Genomic DNA, 22214 nt, shown 5'->3' with positions numbered 1-22214 from the left:
CCACCACGAAAAGCCTCGTCGGTCATTTCAACGATGTTTCATATTACCATACATAATGGCAATCGTGGGATATTCAAATAAAAAAAAAAAATCGTGAATACCTCACACGCAGCTTTTGTTCCATTGCAACATCTATCGGCCGTGATTGAAAAAAAAATAAAATTGTATATGAAGATTGGAGTACTTTCACGCCTACTACATCAAGGAGAAGTCATGGTATATTTCATCCGATTTTAATAAAATTTAGCATATTTCGGCAAAATAGGAGCATGTGTTTTCACTATTATTTGAAGGAGCTTATGTGGGGATCTTCCATTGTGCGTCGACAAGTTTTTCGTTTGATTTCTACGTATCGTGTCTGATTAACTACTGGGCTAACAAAAACACTCAATCGACCACATTAACTCGAAATATTCACACACTATATCTACCATATATGCAACACTAAATAAGTTTAAAATATCGTTTGCTTGATTTTGGTTTTGTTGTCAGTCTGGCTGATGTTCGCGCGTTTCGTACTTAAGTATAACTTTTTGTTTTGAACTTTTTTCGCGAACTTTTGTATGTACAAATTTGTGAACTCTTGGCGCCATACAATTCCAGATTCTCGGAATTCCGTACAACGTGCTTTATTTTTGTTACCGAATGCTGGTGTTGTTGTTTTCGACAACAATTTTTGTGTGCTATTAGTTTGCGTGCGTGGCTTATATGTGGGCGTGTGTGTGTGCGTATACGTAACAGCCGTATATGCATTTGGTGTGGTGGTCTGTGAGTGTGGCTGTGTAATTGCATGCTTGTGTAATCCTTTTCAAACATGCTTGTTGCGGTAGTTTTTCGCATGGTTTCTGCTTGCTTTTCATGTTGTTGTACTTGTTGTTTGCAGTTATGTCGCCATTAATCGCCTTGCCGTTGACTGCAAATCTGTAACTTTATAAATAAACGTTAAACCGCTAGCTTTGCAGGTATTATTTTTGGATTATCGCCGTTTTTTAGTTTAATTTTTTTTTTTAATTTCCAACTTACGTAAATAACTTTTTGCTTAAGAGGTAACCGTGCAATTACATAGTAAGAGTGTCAGATTCGTGCATTTATTTATAGATACTCGACAACATGAATGAACTATTTTGCGTTTAAATTTAGATATTTTAAAGTTATATGTAGCTCGTTAGTTGGACGGTTGAACTAAAAGAAAATGTTTTCTTTTTTTTAGTAAGTAAGTAAAAATCCCAAAGAAATTTGTTAAGGCCTACGCAAACTATGGAACTAAATAGAAAGCGCTACGTAGCAGCCGTACTGCTGATAATATCGCAGCTGTGGTAGACAGTGCGTGTAACATACGCTTAAACCATCCTGGATCATGATCACAAGGAAGTCAACTTTTGATCGAAAATCATAGCCAGGGAAGAGGCCACTTTCCTTCTCCATTGACGAAAACGTTGCGGGCCAACGACTTATGTGAGACTGTGAGCGTTAGAGCACTATGCTTAACGACTTCCTGCTTCCCTAGTTGGATAAATTGGGACTGGAGAGGATGAGGTTCAAAAACAGTGGAGCCTACCTACTGCAAGAGCAACAACGAAAATTCTGAGAACTGCATATCCGAATCGCCTTATTTTCTCGTTTTTGTGAAGGCCCTTTGCTTCGAAAACTGCAGCTATTATTTACCTTATATTTTGCTCAGTAAAGCGCGGATCTTTTAATAATTTTTTGATTGCAAATAGTAGAAACATCCTTCGCTTCCTTCCTGAGTCGCTATTTGCATGGACACATACATTTCATGTGGGAAAGAATCAGAGAGGTATTTGGGAAATCTGTCGACTTTGCTTTGGGAAGGCGAGACAGCGAAAAAAATCCAGTGCGACTCTCTTGCTGAGAGCAGGCAGGAACCAGTGAATTTAGTGCATTGTCTTAGTATGTAGACACGTTTAGCATTCTGGAACTATCTGAGGATTTCAAGAAAAGAAATCGGAATTCTTCGTGTTCCTCTAGACGCAAGTTTTTAACTTGGTTGGTGGAAAGATATATAGATACATACATAGATGGTTGATGAAATTTGCACTGCGACCCTTGCTATAGGTGCCCCTCTCTTAGCCATGTACATATGTACGTCCAATGTTCCTATCTGGTCTACTTGAAACAGTTTAACACTCTAGAAGAAGGTATAATGGTGTCTCCTTAATAGAGTCACTTGACCAGATTCTTAGATTATACAAGTGACCTCTTAGCCTATAGCGAAAGGTTATAAACCCTGTTATGGTGCTTAGTTTCCCTTAGGTAGGTCCTGTACCCTCCTAGTAAGATTTTATCTGACGAAGACCTGTGGTGTTACGCCAGCGCAGTTCTTCTAGTTTGGTATTTTGCGTTCCCTTTGCCATGTTGTGACCTACTGAAGGCAAGGGGTTAGGCCCTATCGGGGTCGAAGCAGTAGCCTTTCTGGCTAACTGATCCGTTTACTAATTTTCTTCGACTCTTATGTTCCCTAGCACCCCGAGCATTAAGCTGCTCTACCACTCTAGGACCACTGAGTATGTGGCCGTGAAGGATAAAAGTGTTGAGTGCCGCCTGATTATCACTCATAATTCACCAGTAACCCTTTGTATAACCTCATGAAGACAGATTTCCAGTCGTATGGGTTGATATTTATTGCCGCCAGGATGTCCTTTATATAGCATGGCCAACGTTAGATTCTCTTAAGCGTCTTATATGAAGACTTAACTCCAAGCACGGACATCACCTTGCTGTTAGAGGGGAAGGAGAAATATGTCTCTTAGACCCACTCTTAGAAGCTAAGTTCTTCGGCGCGTTTGAAAATATTGGGTGGTTTGTCTTTACAGTCTCTCTGTACAGACCATCGGAGACTTCCGTAGCCCACTTTAGCAATGCTTTCTGTTTCTCCTTGCAAATACATATTTACTCTCTGCCAAAAATAAGATAAATATGTATGTACATATGTATGTAGGTGTTATTACCATTTTGAAACCTATTAAAAAATACAAAATCTACTCAAGTTGAAACTGTCGCCCACTAAAGCAGTGAGTACTCCCCAAAGGTAACAAAAGTCGCTTGCATCAGCACACTGTGATTGTTATTTATACAACAACAACTAGCAGAAGAAGTAAATAAATATGTAAGTGCTAAGAAAAATAGCAATAATACTAGCTACAACAAACGATACTCGTAAGCACAATGTGAACGTGAGTAAGAAATGTGAATGAATAGCTGAAGAGCGCCCACTAAAAGAATTGGCGAGGAATCGAATTTCATAGAGCAGGATTGTGTGGTGTAGTCAACAGTTCATACAGTCAGCAAGAAGCACTCATCATGCGCTGCAGTAATTCAGTAAATTGCCAGCTATCGATATAAATGTCAATACGAATGCGAACTCGAGCACTCGAACAGTGAATGTGAGCGAATGTGCAAAGTCGGCTGAACAATAACGAGTGTTGGGGGAAATGTTGTGACTGCCACCAAACGATCACCAGACAGTAATGACGCACGCCTCCCGTGACTGGTGACAGTGTAAGCGGGCGCTTGTTTGTGTATCTATACAATATACATATGAGTGCGTGTGTGTGTGTGTGTGTGTGTTTGGTTTATTTTAGTGGCGACAAATGCCACAACTGCCAACGCGCACAATTCCTGCTGGCAAATGATATCAATGATGATGCCACCATCCTGCCATTGACATTGCCACATTGCGTGGCAGAGTCGGTCACCAAATGTTAAGTGGCTATATTGCTTTCTCGGTGTGTGTGTGGGTGTGGAGTTTTTGCTATGGCTTGGCATGTCTTTTGTTGTCATTTTACTGGCAGAACTGTCAATAGTTTCGACGTAGCTTGTTGTTGTTTTTTTTTTATTTAACGTTTTTTTTTTTATTTATTCGCCATTGTTCATCGTCGTTGCAGTTCAGGACATCAGTTGCTGGTGTGCGTGTTATTGTTGCCCGGCACGGAGTTGACATTGATGATGATTATTGGGCGTAAATAGAATCGAAAATGCGAAAAAGTCAATGATGAGAGTAAAAGTCAATTGCCCGAAAAAGCGCAAAAAGTGGAAGCAGAGGAGGAAAATGAAGAAGGGTGTACATATGTGCTTAGTACCACGCGCAGTGTCGTGTAGATATCATAGCACGCAAACCAATGTTCCGACTGGAATGTGAATGCGTGTGTGCACAGTAGGTTAAGAAACACATAAATTGATAAATAAGATATAGATGTCTACTATATGACTCTGCATACATACTCATGCATAATGCTCTTACATATATACACATAATTTGTACTACACACATACATTTGTACTCACTTTTGTGCTTGAGGGCATTACTGATGAGCCTGAATTGAGGTGAAGTGCGCTCAAATAAATAGCAAAATCAATTGAGCGGTAAAATAGGCAAACACTCAACGAATATTAGACGATTCAGCTGATGGTGCAAGTAGCAACAGAATATGGGCATACCAAGATTCATACTTACATTAAATAAATAAATATATGGCAATGAATAACACACATTTTCTTTGAGAAACGTATACCCTTCAAGAAACGATTTTTTATGATTGTGAATTCCATTTAACAGTCAAACAAGTTTGCCCCAAAAATGTGGTACAAATCCTCCATAAATGTGTAAAGCTGATGAAAAATATTAGTGTTGGGCAGTATCGATACCAAAAGTACTCAGAACTCGATTTTCAAAAGTATCGACTGCAATAAATTTTTAAAAGTATCGATACTGGGTACTCCAAAGAACTCAGTACTCAAAAAGTAACTCGAAAGTACTCAGTACTCACAAAAGAACTCGAAAGTACTCTGTACTCAAAAATACTCTGTTCTCAGGATCGATTCAAAGTACTCAGTATTAAAAGTCGAATAGATACTTAAAAGTACTGTGTTTTATTTACATTTACCGGTATTCAGAAATGATTGTATTCAATTTGAAGTTTCAATAGTTTTCAAGTGCAATACTAATTTAAATAAAGTGTTGCCAGCTTGTGAGGTTGCTGCACTAAGCATTGAAATGTTACCACCATGTGCATATTTAAAGAAAGTACTCAGTACTCTCAAAAATACCCGATCCTTAAAAGTATCGATACCAAAGAACTCGATCCTCAAAAGTACTCGATGCTTCCCAACACTAAAAAATATAATTAATGATTAGTATTGTAGTAGTTCTAAATAGAAATAAATATTTCAATACGATAAAAAAATTAGCTAGAAAAACAATTAGTGTACTCCGGCTGGCTCCGTTTTTTTTCCATAGGCTTTACCCAACAATTGGAAATTGGGCTTTTTCGGGCTCCTATTTTTTACATGGCCAATAAACCCAATCACCCAAAAAAGTTGGTCTCCATAATATAGGTGTATAACTTTTATTGTACTCTGTTTCCGAAACGGTTTCAAACGCGTTTTTTTTTTTTAATATTTTAAAGGGGTATTTTTTATTTTGAAATCTTGAATTTTCGAATATCGAATAAAAGAGATTTATGGAATCGAATAAACCGTGGTTTCACTTAATTCATTTATATATTTTTTATCGAAAAGTGAACAAGAAAATTGTATATCTGATTACTGAAAACTTTTCCACTACGGAATGTTACTTAAAAAATAAAAGGAAAACCGCACGAAAATCTTTCACTGTTTTTATTATTGTAGCAGTTTACTAAACTATAATCAGCGAATCCACTAAAAATGTTGCCTTCATTCTTAACTAACGGCATAACTGGGTGAGAGTTACCGAAATTCAGCACATTACCAATTTGCGCGCCTTTACGTGGCAGATGTAGTAGAAGTGATATACGGCCTATTCTTCCCAGAGTATCAACCAGCCGGGTGGACAGACCTTGACCATTAAGTTATCAAAGGCTTTTTGAACATTTTCATTTACATAACGGGTCCTAAGCCCAGCGAACAAGCTATTTCGGGCCGTTTGCCTTCTCACATTAGCTCGCTTCCAAACGGTTGTAAATGGGGAGTGAAGTCGAGATAATGGGCCTCATGCATAAAAAGGGAGCTTAAGCTCCGACTCGATTTTCAGTACAAATTCTTGAGTTTGAGCTCACCCTTTCAGTGCAAAAATTTAATCTGAGCTTAAGCTCACTTTTTATGCATAAGGCCCAATGTTTTACTGGAATTTGGTATATTCTTTTAAGCAGTGCATAGTCACAGGTGTATGTTTAAGTAGAATATTAATCAGTAAAATGTTGATCTGTGCATGGAATCAAAAATGCTAAAAGTAAAATGCTTTTATATGCAAAATAATGCCCCATATGCACACACACTCGTACATATGTATATCGAGAATAAACACAATCCCAGAAATGATGATTGAAATTGCAGAAATTCGAGGACAAAAGAGTTAAACTTAAACGGAAGGGAAATGATGCAGACATGAAATAGAGATAACAGCCAGAATAAAGTAATACTATCAGATGAGATATAATATGAAGGAAGAAGTTTGCTACTTTGGAAGCAACTCGGGCAACTTATTGTATGTCAAGGCATTTTATTGAAAATAAAGGCAGGTCACATTGCACTCGACGTCATTTGTAGGACAGTGTTGGCGGAATTAACTATACTAGTGAAGGTAAAATCAAATAAGAGTGTATGAAGAGTAAAATGAAATCATATGAAAAACTTTACACAACTTTGTGTCTTAAATAATGAAGGAGGAGAGCTTGCATTTTAGAGTTGATGTCAAGGTGGTGAAAGAAACTTTGAAAGGACTAAACGCATACATAAAGCCAGCTAACATTCACAAAAAAAAAAACCAATGCTATGCTGGTGTGCTGAGTAACTTTATACCATACCATAATGATGTGTCTGTCTCAAATAGGTGTAGCTCACCTGTCAGAGAAGAGCAGAGCATTAACCAGACTGACTTGACTGAATGCCTCAGTTGATGACAAGTTTGCTCAGCGCGTTGTTTTAAAATAAAGGCATTCTTACAATATACATTTGTATACGCGATATGAACATATGTATGTACATAAATACTCACAAATACATGCTTATAAAGAAGTGCACATACAACATATGTGCATTAGGGCGGGACAATTTGTATGATAGTTTTTTGCCGACTATGCGCGTATAACACAGAAGGATTCTACGTGTAATTCTAAGCAAATTTGTCTAAAATCAATTTGAAATTTGTCATATTGCGAATAGAGGTTTCTTAGCATTTTGCTGTAGTGTTGTAAAGAAGTGCCTAAATTTTGTACAAAAACATGATGCAAGGGGTTTTTTGGTATGAGGAATCCATTTCTGCACTTATCTTTTTCTCTAAACTTCCAACAGAGGGCGAAACAGTGAAAATGTTCAAATTTTCTGCGAAAACTATTTTCGTAATTTGGCAAATTTCGAATTGATTTTGGACCCATGATTTCCTTGGCACATTTACTTAGAATTACACATGGAATCCTTCTATGCTATACGCGCATAGTAAAAAAATAAGTTGACCCGCCCTAATGTACATCCTAAATAGTTAGTTGACACAGCATGAGGAGCAATAAAAAAACACACACAAACATTCGTGGTAAATGCATTCGCAACTGTTGGGAAATAAACATTTTTATGCTTTCTTGAAGGCGGGAAAGTTTAAAAATTATTTTCTTATGATGATGCGTTAGAGCAGAAGATGACTGTTTTTGCTCAAATATCATCTATGTAGCTTAATAAATAGCTTTAGCATCATAATCAACTTCATTACTAAATTCGCCGGTGTTGTTATCTGAGAATTATGTCTGAATGTACATATGTACATTGCAAGACAAGGCTGCTGAAATACTGTCAATCTTGAGAATTGCTTTGCAAATACGCCGTGTGCATACGAAGGAGCGAATCTCCTTATTTACATATGGGCAAAACTGCTTGGCAAAACTGATTACGTATGTATGTAGCTAACTAAGGAGTGCTGAGTCATTATTGTTGTATGTAATTTAATATTTGCATGGATATGCAAATTGTAAATGTTAATTGAAGAGATTTTAAGGTGGTGTTGCTTACAACCAAAGCTAATAAATTCAAAGGACTAACAAGTAAGGCAGCGAGCGATTTTGGACATACATACACACTTACATACATAAATACAAATTTTGAAAGTTTCAAAATCGATCAGGCTTTAATAACAGGAAGAAGCTGTTGCTTTTGATTGCAGATAAGCTGTATTAGATAATGATAAGTATAAGAATACCGATAGAGAAAAGGACAAAGACAATGGTGACGGCAAGCACAAATGTCAAAATACGGACAAAGATAAAAAATAAAATGATGATAAAGAAGAGGATAAAGGTGAATATGGAAATGACATTTAAGGTCAGGAACTCGACGAAGAATACCGCAGACGATTTAACGGATGAGCTGTATGAGCTTTACAACGATATAGACATAGTTCAGCGAATTAAAATCCATCGAATACGCAATGCTGGTAACAGAGGAAGAGGAAGGCCTCCTCTTCGTCGGAAAGACCAGGTGGAGAAGGAGTTGGCACAGTAGATAAACGACTGGTGTGCTGGTTTGGACGCGGAAAATAGTCGCTAAGGCGGATTCAGCGCTAATAATGAAGAAGAATTTAAATACACTTTGTTGAAGAAGTTCTATTTGTATTTCAAGTACTTTTTTGTTGACGTATTTGCATTTTGTATTTAAATATTATTTTGCAAGTACAAGCGCATCTCTGAGGTGCACTCGCCTTTCCGGTGTTACAACGCCGCTCTATAGGAAAAACAAGAGTTTTTTCTTCAAAATCGTAGATCTTCGGTTAGAAAAGAGGTAATGGCACGTTCAAAAGCATATTGAGAAGTTTTTTCCTCTGCCTTGAAAGGGTTGAAAAGCATTTCGTATATGACAGACTCTACATTAAAGGGTTAAATGCTGCACTTTCGTAAAGACGTCGACCAGTATAACCATTTTTGTTATAGACATTTTTTTGTGAAAGTTATTAGAGTTTGAAGGAAGATTTTTTTTAAATCTGGCCACTCGGGTACAGCATCCAATGTCACAAAAATCGAGTCTTAAGATAAAATAAAGAGAAATCTTTCAGAAACAATGCTAATGATGTATTAAATACAGTGTTTTCTAGTGGAATGGGAGCCAAAATCCAAAAGTAAAAAAAATTTTTTGATATTTTAAACGGTATTTTCAGGGTTCAGTTATTGTTGTTGTAACTTCCCTATAGTTTTTCTATACTATATGATCATTTATCTTCACGATAATAAAAAAATTTTCATTCCATTATCTCTTTTCTAAGCGAAGATCTACGATTTTGAAAAATAAATCGTGTTTTGCCTATAGTGCGCCGCCGGGATTTTCATAGATCTTTCTTCTCAGAGTATGGAACCGGGGATCAGAGTGCCTTAAAGTACGTAGTTTGCGTCTTCGGCTTCCTCAATAGTAACATAAGATCAAAACGATTGTGTTAGGCTTTGACACACCCATGCCTGCTAAGAATTTACGTTAGGTTAAAATCTAGCTTACCATGCTACTTAAGCGGGTTTCACTGTATCTATAAATTCGATTTTGAACTCATGCATATACATGATGCCAACTTAGCATAACAAGCTTCTCTCATCACTGTAGGTAATTTTTCTAGTATTCCATCATACATTATGCCTGCATAAATCAACAAATTCAACACCTTGATTCTTAGTGTAAACAAGAGCAGACTTGGATCACCAAGTGACCGTCATTTTACTGTCTACAATAAAATTGAATAAAATAGAGCAGAAGAAGAGGAGAAGCCCAATACTATTTCAAAGAAGCTTAACAATTCATCTGAAACGACTAGCCAACCAACAATAAGTGGTCAAGTGGCGTTTTGGCTTATAGCGCTTAGGTAGCATACGGTATTTAATTGCCCGCTGGTGTTTTGGTAACACTGCTGTTGATTTACTAGGTGCGAGTACGTAAGTATGGATGTATGTACATATTTAGGAGTTTAGGAGCTCGGCTGGAATTCTATGAAATATAAATGCAAACCAGATGGCTTTAACAGAATTTTGTTTTCACAGTACATTTTTATTTACTTTAGGTCAATTTAGAAGATCATGGAGCTACATATTTACATACATATCATGCACTATAAATCTTTTTTTCCAAATAAAGCTGATATACATATCTATGTATACATGCATGTCTGTATATACATTAGACAAGTAAAAAATCCCGCAATGCGATGGAACCGTTATTTTTCATTAAAAATTATTAAGCTTAGGATTTTTCGACGGTTAACGCGTCTTGTGAATCTCCTAAATGATTATACGTCATTTAATTGAATTAGGGTGCGCGTATTAACTAGGGCGTTATTCGACTTTTTTCCAAAACCAGTTTTCAAGTTATTCGAAAAAGGAAATTAGAAAAAAAAAACAGTTTTTCATTTTTAAAATCAGAAAAAAAGGTTAGACCGGATATTTGCTTTAAAATTAAGCATTTGAATAACGCTTACCGTTAGTTAGAAATAAAAGCCAAACATTGAATAAAACTATTATAATTAGGTATGGATTTCATTTGAAAGACAATTAAATGGAATAAGTTCAAAGTTATTTGGATTAATAGATTAGATCTTAAAAATTTCTAAAGTTTTGGGATCAACTAATTTTTTCCTAGTTGTCAAAAATCTGAACCCTGCTTTTTAACCGACTTCCAAAAAAGGAGGAGGTTATCAGTTCGGCGGATTTTTTTTTTTATTTATTTTTTTTATTTTTTATGTATGTTACCGTATAACTTTGGGCCACGTTAACCGATTTCGATAATTCTTTTTGAATCGGAAATGTAGTGTCTCAGAGATGGTCCCATACTAATCTGGTTTAGATCACTGGATCATGAAATATATATATATTTTTTTCTAAGTCGTTTTTAATAAGTATAAGTATTTTCTAAAACATTAACATATTTCAATTAATTCTCTGCTGAAATATCTCCTGGTTTTTAATACCTTTTAACCGACTTCCAAAAAAGGAGGAGGTTATCAGTTCGGCGGATTTTTATTTTTTACTTTTTATGTATGTTACCGTATAACTTTGGGCCACGTTAACCGATTTCGATAATTCTTTTTGATTTGGAAATGTAGTGTCTCAGAGGTGGTTTAGACTTGATCATTGGATCATGAAAAAATAACGGTACTCCTAAATTTTTATATGAGAATTGAAGTCGTTTTTTTTTGCTTCAAAATGACTTGTTTTTAAATCATTTCGTGCATCAAATCGCCACTGTAACGAGATGTAGTAGAATATAAATGCATTTTTATAGCTACAATTTCGCTACAGTACTACAGAAAATGTGTGTTTACGAAAAACGGCTTTAAGCTGCATTTTGCTTAGTTTCATAACAGAGCTTTGTTTGACAAAGTTTTAATCAATTTGTAAGAAAAAAATTGCTCATTTAATATGACTGCATGTATGTATATTGCATTCAGCCGCCACATCGTCTTCTCCGGGATCTTTGTTGTTTTCTAACTACATTATTGCTGTGCTCAGCACAAAAACCTCGCCCAAATTGCGTGGATTGTGTTTTCATACGCAATTATTCAAAAGACTTCAGTAGGCGACTTCTTACCCATTGATATTCATTGAGTCTCAATTGATTTGTGTATTAAGTTTTTCCTTTCACAAGTGATGGCTTTTTTACTCAAAAATTTCTTTTGGATTGTTTACACGAAATTGACTTTTTCCATTTTCATCAAAATCTAGTAGGTTGTTTGCTTTCAATACCTGTCAAACACAAGCTAAATGACGTAGTATGTATGCTCCAAATTTGACAGTGGCCTACTAATAGATGGTAGTCGGAAACGTACACGGTGAATTTAAAAATTCGCTGACCTATCCAACTACCCTCGTTTAGTTCAAAATATACAAATAAAATGTGTACTCGTTTGTATGTAGGTATGGTTAAAGCAATTTGAAAAAATAAGCTTGAGCGCAAGCTTTCTTGCTATAATCAATATTACGAATATTTCATTTTTTGAGAAGTTTGTTCGTCTTCCGCCAATTTGCTGGGAAGTTAAAGCGATGTGGTTTCCGCTCCACTGCAATACTTTCGCTTGTAAAACGCACACAAAGAAAATATAAATAAAAATAGAAAACAAACATAGGCATTCACTACTTAACACCTACCTACTACATATGTATCAAAATTCAGCCCGCTATATAAATAATGGCAAATAAAAGAAATTTACTCAATTGATACAAAAATAGTAGAAGTCATCTCTTATACATCTCATTTTGTTTGCTTACATTAACGTTTTGTTGTTGCTTATATGTATTCATTTTATATACTTTATCTATGTGAATGTGCCTTCGGCACTCTCACCTAGCAGCTGCGTCACCGGCTTACACTTTGAGGTGTATCCACATTGGTGGATAGTAGCACAGTGACTACGGTTTCGTACAGATCAATCGACAGCCAAGCCAATATGATGAGCGGGAAAATGCTTAAGATTCGATATCACAACTCATCAGTTACATGCCATTGGGCATCACAAACAGTTTGGCGTTTAAAATTGTGTGTTGAACGCGAGCGTGGCGCGTTTGTTGGATGTTTTGTAACGCTTATAAACAATAAAAGGGCGGATTATTTTCATTTGGCGTTAGATTTGTTCCTTTGTTGCCTTTTATGGCTCTTTGTGTTAATAAAAAAAAAATTAATTAATTAATTAAGCATTCGAATGCAGCCAATACGCGATTTGATGCTTATTTTTATTGGATTGGCCTTTCTAACTTTACCGGAAATTTATGACACCACATTTTTGTATCACCATATTCAAAAATGGAAAGCAATGGCGACTTCGATGCGTTACATTCAGGAGACGATGCTGCGCACCAGCTTGAATCGTGCTAAACCAAATTTGGGGATCGTCTTTGAGTGTCGTACAACGTATGTATGTATGTACTATGTAGGTTTCTTATGCATAGTTATTTATGCCACAATAGGCTTATTGTAGCAACATACATACAAATTAACGCTCGTGAAAAAATAACATTGCCATGAATATTTATCAATATTAAGTAATTAATAAAAAAAAAAGTGGTTTGTGTTTTGATAGTGAAAGGGCATGCAAACAACGAAGGTATGCCTAAAAAGAAGACCCTAACTAATTTCTTTTTGAATTAGTAGAATGGAGTTGAAAAGGAATGTATACTTACAGTATCGGTAATATTAATAGCACCTCCACTTCAGTGTGATAGTGTTTGTCACTATTATTTATGTATTTATTTATTTGATTTTAAGAAATTTCAGTTAAAATAGAGTTCATTCTCTAAAAAACCTATATAAACCCATTTTAAAAATCTAAACTGCATACTTTTTCCTCAGAAGTGTTAGAATTTTTTTTTGAGTATACAGTTGTATAGCCTATTCAATTTTATTGTCATAAATGAACAAATTCCAGGTGGCTAAAAATTACCATTGATTTTTTAGAATTTTTTTTCGCATTTACTTCCATATAATGAATAAAGACAAATTATTTGTATATGGAAGAAAACCGCAACACTTTTGGCAAAAAAAAAAAGAAATTCTAAAAAATCGGCCACAATTTTTAGCCACTTGAAACTCTCACATTATTGCCGCAAAATTTAATGGGCTATAAAACTGTATACTCAAAAAATTCTAACACTTCTGAGAAAACGTTTGAAATTCTGATGAAAATGGAGCTGGCTTAGAGTGAAAAGTTGCTAAGTCCCAATTTAAAAATTGTACAGGAGAGGAAACAGACTTCTTATAGTCACTTTCTTTAACATTCAACATTTTGCCTGTTTAAAGCAAATCCAAATCAGAGGGTTCGATCTTTATTAAAAGATACTATTTTGGACTTATCGAATTTTCGAGGCTTTTTTGGACTTAACAATTTTTTCCTTTCATTGAATATAAACGAGAAAACATAAAACAAGGACCTTTACCCTTTTCGAAACGTTGTATTTTTAATTTCTCCAGCCTCCTTTATCAAAATCTGAGTTTTCATAACAAGTGGACTTAGCAACTTTTCACTCTAAACTGGCGATATATTGCATTTTTTTAAGTTTTAAGAATGGGGTTAAGCACAAGGATTTTGTTAGAGAATAAACTGTATTTTTTTAATTGAAAACTTTTAAAAATAAATAAATAAACCTAAGAGACAAACAATCTCACTGGTGCTCTTGATATGATCGATACTGTAAATCTTTGTTGCTGATAATAATCGTGGATATCTAACATACCGTGCGTGCGTGATCTATAATGAACTACATAATTAATTAGTGTGCCTTCATTTTGCCTATTAAGAAGTGACCGCTACCTAAAAAAGTAAGGAAAGTTACCGCAAAAAAAAAATGATTGCGAATTAGTTGTTCCAGAAATTTGGCTCCTGAGGTCCAAATAATGCCTTAGCGGATACAAAAAAACATGAAAAATTATTCTGTTTAAAATAACGAAAAGTTCTTACAGTTTTAGCGCATAATTTCAAAAATGCCAAGTTTTGAGTTGTGACTCTTTTGAAGACGGTGTGCGATATGCTTGTTTGTAGAAAATGATTTTTTTTAATTTTTAGCTCAAATATGCGACTGGGAGACGAATATCACTTTGATCTACAATTAGGCGATTTGCGTGGATTTCATCGCCTGGATCCGCGCCGAAAGTTGGCACTATTCTTACATGGTTGGAACGACGAAGGCAGCAAAGAGTGGGTGCAGGATATGTTAAAAAGTAATTTAAACTAACGAATTCTTGATGCAAATTCAACCAAACTTTATTTTCTTTTTCCACCAGCTTGGACGCACTTCGATCCGAATTATAGCGTCTGTGTTGTTGATTGGGGCAATTTGTCAAAGGTGGACTACAAAACGGCATCCATGTCTATATTTGATGTTGGCCTCACCGTGGCTGGCATTATCAAAGCAATGGAGAATTTGCGACCAAACCAATTTACACGCCGCAACGTCACTTTGGCTGGCTACAGTTTGGGCGCGCATGCGGCTGGCTATGCAGGTGTTATGCTCAATGGTGAAGTTGAACAAATCATCGGTCTTGATCCTGCGGGGCCGCTCTTCACGCTGCCAGCTGTCGTATCAACGGATTTTAGACTGGATCCCAGCGACGCAGAATTTGTGCAAGTGTTGCACACATCAGGCGACACTTTGGGTACCAGCGTTAAATCGGGACATGCCGACTTTTATCCGAATGGTGGAAAAGCGCCGCAACGCCACTGTCAAGTATTACTTTCGGGTTTTCAGAACAGTAAGTACTTATGTGTGTGTGTATGTGTGTGTGTATGTATGCGTGCATTTGTAAACGGTCAAATAGGCGTGCAACAAAAACGCTGTACTACAATCACTTAAATGCCGCATGCAACGCATTGAATGTGTTGACAATCTGCATACATACTTAATTATTCATTTCACTTGTTCCTTCTGCCTTCTTTTCATCTACACAGATGCGGTCGCGTGTAGCCACAGCTCATCGGCTGTGTTTTTCAAGCAATCCATGAATCCGGCGTTTCCGTTCGTGGGCTACCATTGCAGCAGCTATGAAAATTTTGAGCAGGGTCTTTGTGCGCAGAGCTATCGGGGTCGTTTCGGCATACATTCTCAACGCCGCAACCATGGCGATTTCTACTTCGACACCGAATCCCAACCGCCGTACGTTCAACGCAGACAATGGCAACAGCGGTGGCTTCATCAGCAACGACAGAAATGGCGCCGACGTCAGCGGGTGGATGGTTTGGCGGCTTTGGGAAAAAACGCTTTGATTGGCGCTGTGACGCTTCCGACAGCAGGGCAACCTAGGCGCCGCAAATGGCCTAGGCGACGTCAACGTAAACGCGCAGCGGCGTTGTAAGCGCGCTGAGATTCGCAACTGTAATGGAATGACGACTGATGGTATTTTCATTGAAATAAATGCATTGTTGCCGAAAGGATAACAAAGTTAATCGTTATGTGGTTGTGGTTGTGTATGTGTATTGGCAATGTGGCATGTGAGTGAGCGTGCATATATGAAGGCATGCATGCATGTATGAATGTATTCGTGTGCATGCTTTATTGAGAAAACGCATTCAATTTGTATGCGAGATTTTGGGTGTGGAATTTAATTCCGAATTCGATTTGTGCTTTGCAGCTTTTACACATTCAAATGTATGGCGGTCGAGAGTTGGGTGTTGGCAGCGGCTTTATCAGTTCTGAGTTGTGGTTGCAAACTGCCATAAGCGGAGCTGGGCGCGGTGCCGTGTGGAGAAAGCCGCGTGTGGCATTTGGCATTGTTGTGCGGTTGCAACAACAATTGCGTAATTATGTGCGGCTGCTTGCGTGCCAATATTGCAACATACAGACGCATGCATGTTGCATACATATGTACGTACGTAAGCGTGTTACGGCCACAACGCGCGGCGTTAGTTGCGGTGGTGTTAACTACTCACATTTCAGCGTCGACCTTTAGCAATCACTGTGCTGCTAAATATTTAAGCACTGCTTGGTGGGTGCACGTATGTACATAAGTAAACACATACTCGTACTAAGATAGATAGACATGTACATACGCGTATGCAGTGTTGGTATGTATTTGTGTGCAAACACACATGTGTGTTAACATATACATACAGTTTTTTTTTCGGTCAATGCTGAAAATGTTGCTATGTCTGGCATTCGAATGCAATTTGTTAGCGTTGAAATTGGTGTGCAACTGTTCGTTTATTGGTACTGCAGTCAGGAACTGGAGCAGCGCAGCATTGGAATTTAACTGCAGCACACCGAACCGCACCGCATCGCACCGCAGCGCACACCTGAAACAATAGGCATTTGCTCACTTTTGTTTGTGCTATGCAAATAGCTTGCTGGTTTGGCCTTTGCTTATGGTTCTCTAAGTACATATTATTGGTGCCGAGTCTGACTTTGGCATGTTCTCATACAAATGATTTTGGTAGGCTCGCATTGAGCTCTGTAAATGAAAGTTGGTATTTTTTTTTGCATTTGTTTGTAGATCACTGAATCTGCATGGTGGTAAATTACTGCTATTTTAACTCAATTTTGAACTGCTATCGATGCAAATGTACACACATATGTATGTATATGGGAATTAAGCTGAAAGTGAAAATTGGAAACTTCTTTATTCTTTTTTTTGGCGCTGTAACCGCCTAAGCGATTTTGGCCGAGTTCAGCAAAGCACGCCAGTCGCTTCTCCTCTGTGCCAACTGACGCCAATTGGAAACGCCAAGTGAAGCCAAGTCCTTCTCCACCTGATCTTTCCATCGCAGTGGGGGCCTCCCTCTTCCTCTGCTACCACCAGCGGGTTCCGAGTTGAATACTTTCAGAGCTGGAGCGTCGGTGTCCATTCGAACGACATGACCAAGCCAGCGGAGCCGCTGTATTTTAATTCGCTGAACTATGTCTATATCGTTGTAAAGCTCATACAGCTCATCGTTCCATCGTCTGCGGTACTCGCCGTCGCCAACGCGTAAAGGACCGTAAATCTTCCGCAAAATCTTTCTCTCAAACACCCCAAGAGCCGCCTCATCGGATGTTGTCATTGTCCATGCTTCTGCGCCATATACCAGCACGGGCATGATGAGTGACTTATAGAGCGTGGTTTTCGTACGTCGAGAGAGGACTTTACTCCTGAATTGCTTACTCAGTCCAAAGTAGCACTTGTTGGCAAGAGTGATTCTACGTTGGATTTCAATGCTGACATTATTATCGGTGTTAATGCTGGTTCCCAAGTAAACGAAATTCTCTACTTTCTCGAAATTGTAACTGTCAACAGTGACGTGGGTGCCAAGGCGCGAATGTGCTGAGTGTTTGTTTGATGACAGGAGATACTTCGTCTTGTCCTCGTTTACCACCAGACCCATGCGCTTTGCTTCCCTATTCAACTTGGAAAAGGCAGAACAGACTTCGCGGTTTTTGTTACCGATGATGTCGATGTCATCGGCATAAGCCAGCAATTGCACGCTCTTGTAGTATATTGTTCCTGAGCGGTTCAGTTCTGCAGCTCTTATTATCTTCTCCAACATCAGATTAAAGAAGTCACATGAAAGGGAGTCGCCCTGTCTGAAACCCCGTTTTGTGGCGAACGGCTCGGAGAGGTCTTTTCCAATTCTGACGGAGCTGGTGGTATTGCTCAACGTCATTTTACACAGCCGTATGAGTTTTGAGGGGATGCCAAATTCAGACATAGCGGCGTATAGGCAACTCCTTTTAGTGCTGTCAAAGGCGGCTTTAAAGTCGACAAATAGGTGGTGAGTGTCGATCCTTTTCTCGCGGGTCTTTTCCAAGATTTGGCGTATTGTGAATACCTGGTCTATGGTGGATTTGCCAGGTCTAAAGCCACACTGATAAGGCCCAATCAGTTCATTGACGGTGGGCTTCAGTCTTTCGCACAATACGCTCGATAAGACCTTGTAACCTATGCTTAGAAGGCTGATCCCGCGGTAGTTGGCGCGAATGGCGGGGTCACCTTTCTTGTGGATTGGGCAGAGCACACTTAAATTCCAGTCGTCGGGCATGCGTTCATCTGACCATATTCTGCACAAGAGTTGATGCATGCACCTTATCAACTCCTCGCCGCCGTACTTGAATAGCTCAGCTGGCAGGCTGTCAGCTCCAGCGGCTTTGTTGTTTTTCAGCCGCGTTATTGCTATACGTACCTCGTCATAGTCAGGCGGTGGAACGTTGACTCCGTCATCATCGACTGCGGGCTCGGGTTCTTCTTCTCCACAACTTTCTGTGCTGCTGCCATTTAGTAGGGCGGAAAAGTGTTCCCTCCATAATTTAAGTACGCTCTGGACATCAGTTACTAGGTCGCCATTATTGTTCTTACAGGAGTGCGCCCCGGTCTTTAAACCTTCCGTAAGTCGCCTAACTCTCTGGTAAAATTTTCGGGCATTCCTCCTGTCGGCCAGCATTTCAAGCTCTTCGCACTCACGTATTTCTGCCTCTCTCTTCTTGTTGCGGCAAATACGTCTCGCTTCCCTCTTCAGATCCCTATAGCGGTCCCACATAGCGCGCGTTGCGCCCGATCGCAGCGTGGCCCTGTAGGCGGCATCTTTTTTCTCTGCAGCTTCCTGACACTCCTCATCGTAGCAGTTGTTCTTTCGGGCTCGCTGAAATCCGACTACTTCTTCGGCGGCGGTACTTAATGAGCGGGAAATGTGGTTCCACTGCTCGCATATGTCGGTTTGTTGAAGAGTGCTCTCTGAGAGCAGGTGTGAGAGTCGAGTAGCGAAAGCGCTGGCTGTCTGTTGTGATTGCAGCTTTTCGACGTTAAGCTTTCCTTGCATATTTGGGCGCACATTTTTTGCTGCACATAGGCGGGTGCGTATCTTGGCTGCAACAAGATAGTGGTCCGAGTCGATGTTTGGGCCTCGGAGTGTGCGTACGTCTAAAACACTGGAAGCGTGCCTTCCGTCTATCACAACATGATCGATTTGGTTTCTCGTTTTTCGATCCGGAGACAGCCAGGTAGCTTGATGGATCTTTTTATGCTTGAACCTAGTACTGCATACTACCATGTTTCGGGCCCCGGCGAAGTCGATCAGCCTCAATCCGTTGTCGGACGTTTCGTCGTGGAGGCTGAATTTTCCGACGGTGGTTCCAAAGATCCCTTCTTTGCCCACCCTGGCATTGAAGTCGCCAAGCACGATTTTGATATCATGACGGGGGCAGCGCTCGTACGTGCGCTCCAAGCGCTCATAGAAGAGATCCTTGGATGCCTCATCCTTCTCTTCCGTCGGGGCATGGGCGCAGATGAGCGAGATGTTGAAGAATCTCGCTTTGATGCGGATTGTGGCTAGACGCTCGTCCACCGGGGTGAACGACAGTACTCGGCGACGGAGTCTCTCTCCCACCACAAATCCAACTCCGAATTTGCGCTCCTTTACATGGCAGCTGTAGTAGACGTCGCAAGGCCCCAGACATTCTTTGCCTTGCCCCGTCCAACGCATTTCTTGGATGGCGGTGATGTCAGCTTTTGTCCTTACGAGGACATCAACCAGCCGGGCAGAGGCACCTTCCCCATTAAGGGTCCGGACATTCCAGGTGCATGCCCTCAAATCGTAGTCCTTTAAACATTTGCCGTGGTCGTCATCATAAGGGGAGGTCTCATCCGAGGCTTTGATTTGCTTCTTCACTGGAAGTGGTTTTTACGTGGCGGGTCCCAAGCCCAGCGCACAACCCATTGCTGGGACGGGGGTGGTTTCGTAACCAAATACACGTTTATATAGCGAGCCGCTTGCTCCAAGCAGACACCCGCTTGCAGCCGCACCTACTGGTGAACAGACGCTGCAGACTTCAGTGAGCCCTTAAACCGAATAAGTCAGAGTGGCCCCACCGAAGCTCCCTCTCTTTCTGCCGTGACCCAAGGCTTCACTCGGATTGGTTACCGCATCTCGCACATGGGTTGCTCACGTTGCCCAGAGTGCGCGAACGAGGACGCAAGAGTCGGGATTGAGTATAGCCATGCAACTGTAACTGCATACCCAGCGCAATGACTATACCCCATTGCACTCCAAAATTGGAAACTATTCAACAGCAAATTGAACTGGTTCAGAACTAGCAACGGGATAGCTGAAAACCTGAAAAGAGGACGGTACTTAATCTCGAAATATTTCGAATCAATAATTTTGAATATATTTTTTTTTTGTTTTAACATGACGATATGTATTACCGTCTACGCTCAAAGCTTCAACAAATCAGCAGTATTTTGTAGTCACTTCGAATTTGAACTTTATTTACTAGAATTGATTGATGAATAACGAAAAAAAAACCTTAAAATTCTGAATAAAAAGTGAAATTTGTATGAAACTTTTTTGTTTTATGTAATTTTTATTCTTTTAATTATATGGGCGATTCCACCGTCACGGGTTGGACATTTGTACAGAAAAATTTTCTTTCTTGTTTACATTTAAGTATAAAGTACTCAACAATTCTACATTTTGATAAAGCTACACCTAATTGACTATTATATGAGTTCTTACAAAATACGAAAAAAATTCCAGCTTAGTTTATATGGAAAAAATATGATTTATTTCTTCTGTCACGGTTGGGACAAAAAAAAGAACCTAGTTTTTGGAGCAGATATATTTTACGGAAACTCTGCGAATTTATTTCACTTTTCTGTGTGAACTTGATGTCTTATAACAAAACAAAGAACCAGGAAAACAAACAAAGCAAAAACTACAATAAAAATCATGGCTTTATTATAAAAAAAATCCGAAACACTTTAATTATGAATCGCAAATTATTTGACAGTGCATTCAACATAGCCTACTTTAAACTTAATCAAAAAATTTACTTAGAACTTGATTTCAAAACGTAAAGCAAGGTAATAAAAGTGCATTTAAAGCTCAAATTTGTTATTTTTGTGGTTGATGCAAGATTTTTATAAATGTCTTATCCACACGTTTGTTAGTTTCATATAGAAAATTATTTTTGCACTGAGGTCCACTTTCCCATGGAACCTCCCATATGTGGAATGAAGTATATTTTTGTAAATATGTAAGAAAATAAAATAATAAATAAATTAGTAGTCAAAACTTGTCAGTATGTAGGTGTCGTACTTAAAATTTGATTCGAATCAAATTCAAAATATATATAGAAACACATATGGGTTGGACAAACGGAATTTGTTTGATCCTAAATTTATTCAAGAATTCGCTTTAAAACTCCGATTTCTTTACTTTCAGAAAAAGGAATAGATTGTAAACACAAAATGAAGGTGAAAAAAATGCACTTTTATTCATCGAGCAGCATTTACCGAAAGTATAAGAGAGAACATGTGCGTCGCAAACTCCATCTTGTTTTCAATTCGTCTGTATACCACCTACCTAAGTTACATACGCAAATACATAATTACAAAAAAACATGTATCGACACGCAGTAATCATAAAACTTTGTGTTGAGTAAAAAAGTGAGTTGACTTTCCATACATATTACAACTATTACTGCGTTTTTCGTTTTTGTCTCCGAACAGAATTTCTTGGTTTTTAAAGGACTTTGAATCTTCAAAGCGATGTAGAATAACTGTATGGACATCCAATAAAGAGAAATGTTTGTAGAATTGAAAAATATTAAATTTTTTACATAGTTCACAAGAACCAATAGGTATGGAAAATGTCCTTTTAAATAATTGTTTATCCTAAATTAGTAATAATAAAAGACGATTTCAATACCCTCTCGTCCTTGTGTACCAACACATTTAATTTTCTTTCAATTTTGCACAGTTATCTATTTTATTTAACACCTATACTGAAATTCTACATTGTGCCGATT

General features: G+C 38.5%; 1 protein-coding gene across 4 annotated transcripts in view; it reads left to right on the top strand.

The window, feature by feature from the left end:
* Positions 1-15892, top strand: part of LOC118733592 (pancreatic lipase-related protein 2) — a 54769-nt gene extending 38877 nt beyond the window's left edge. Inside the window, exons 1-4 of one of the 4 annotated variants that reach the window (XM_036463043.1) lie at positions 12323-12861; positions 14510-14664; positions 14728-15195; positions 15392-15892. In XM_036463043.1, coding sequence (XP_036318936.1) covers positions 12653-12861; positions 14510-14664; positions 14728-15195; positions 15392-15795 — 1236 coding nt within the window. In that variant the 5' untranslated portion in view covers positions 12323-12652 and the 3' untranslated portion in view covers positions 15796-15892. Of the gene's footprint in view, positions 1-12322; positions 12870-14156; positions 14266-14509; positions 14665-14727; positions 15196-15391 lie in introns of those variants that run through there. The other 3 variants (XM_036463044.1, XM_036463046.1, XM_036463045.1) reach the window with 3 other exon arrangements.
* The last annotated feature ends 6322 nt before the right edge of the window (positions 15893-22214 follow it).

This window comes from Rhagoletis pomonella, unplaced genomic scaffold, assembly GCF_013731165.1.
Source record: "Rhagoletis pomonella isolate Grant_MI unplaced genomic scaffold, Rhpom_1.0 Rhpom_scaffold_00002, whole genome shotgun sequence".
Taxonomy (NCBI): Eukaryota; Metazoa; Arthropoda; class Insecta; order Diptera; family Tephritidae; genus Rhagoletis; species Rhagoletis pomonella.
Note: the sequence above shows the minus strand (reverse complement) of the source record. Positions and strands in the feature narration are given on the sequence as shown.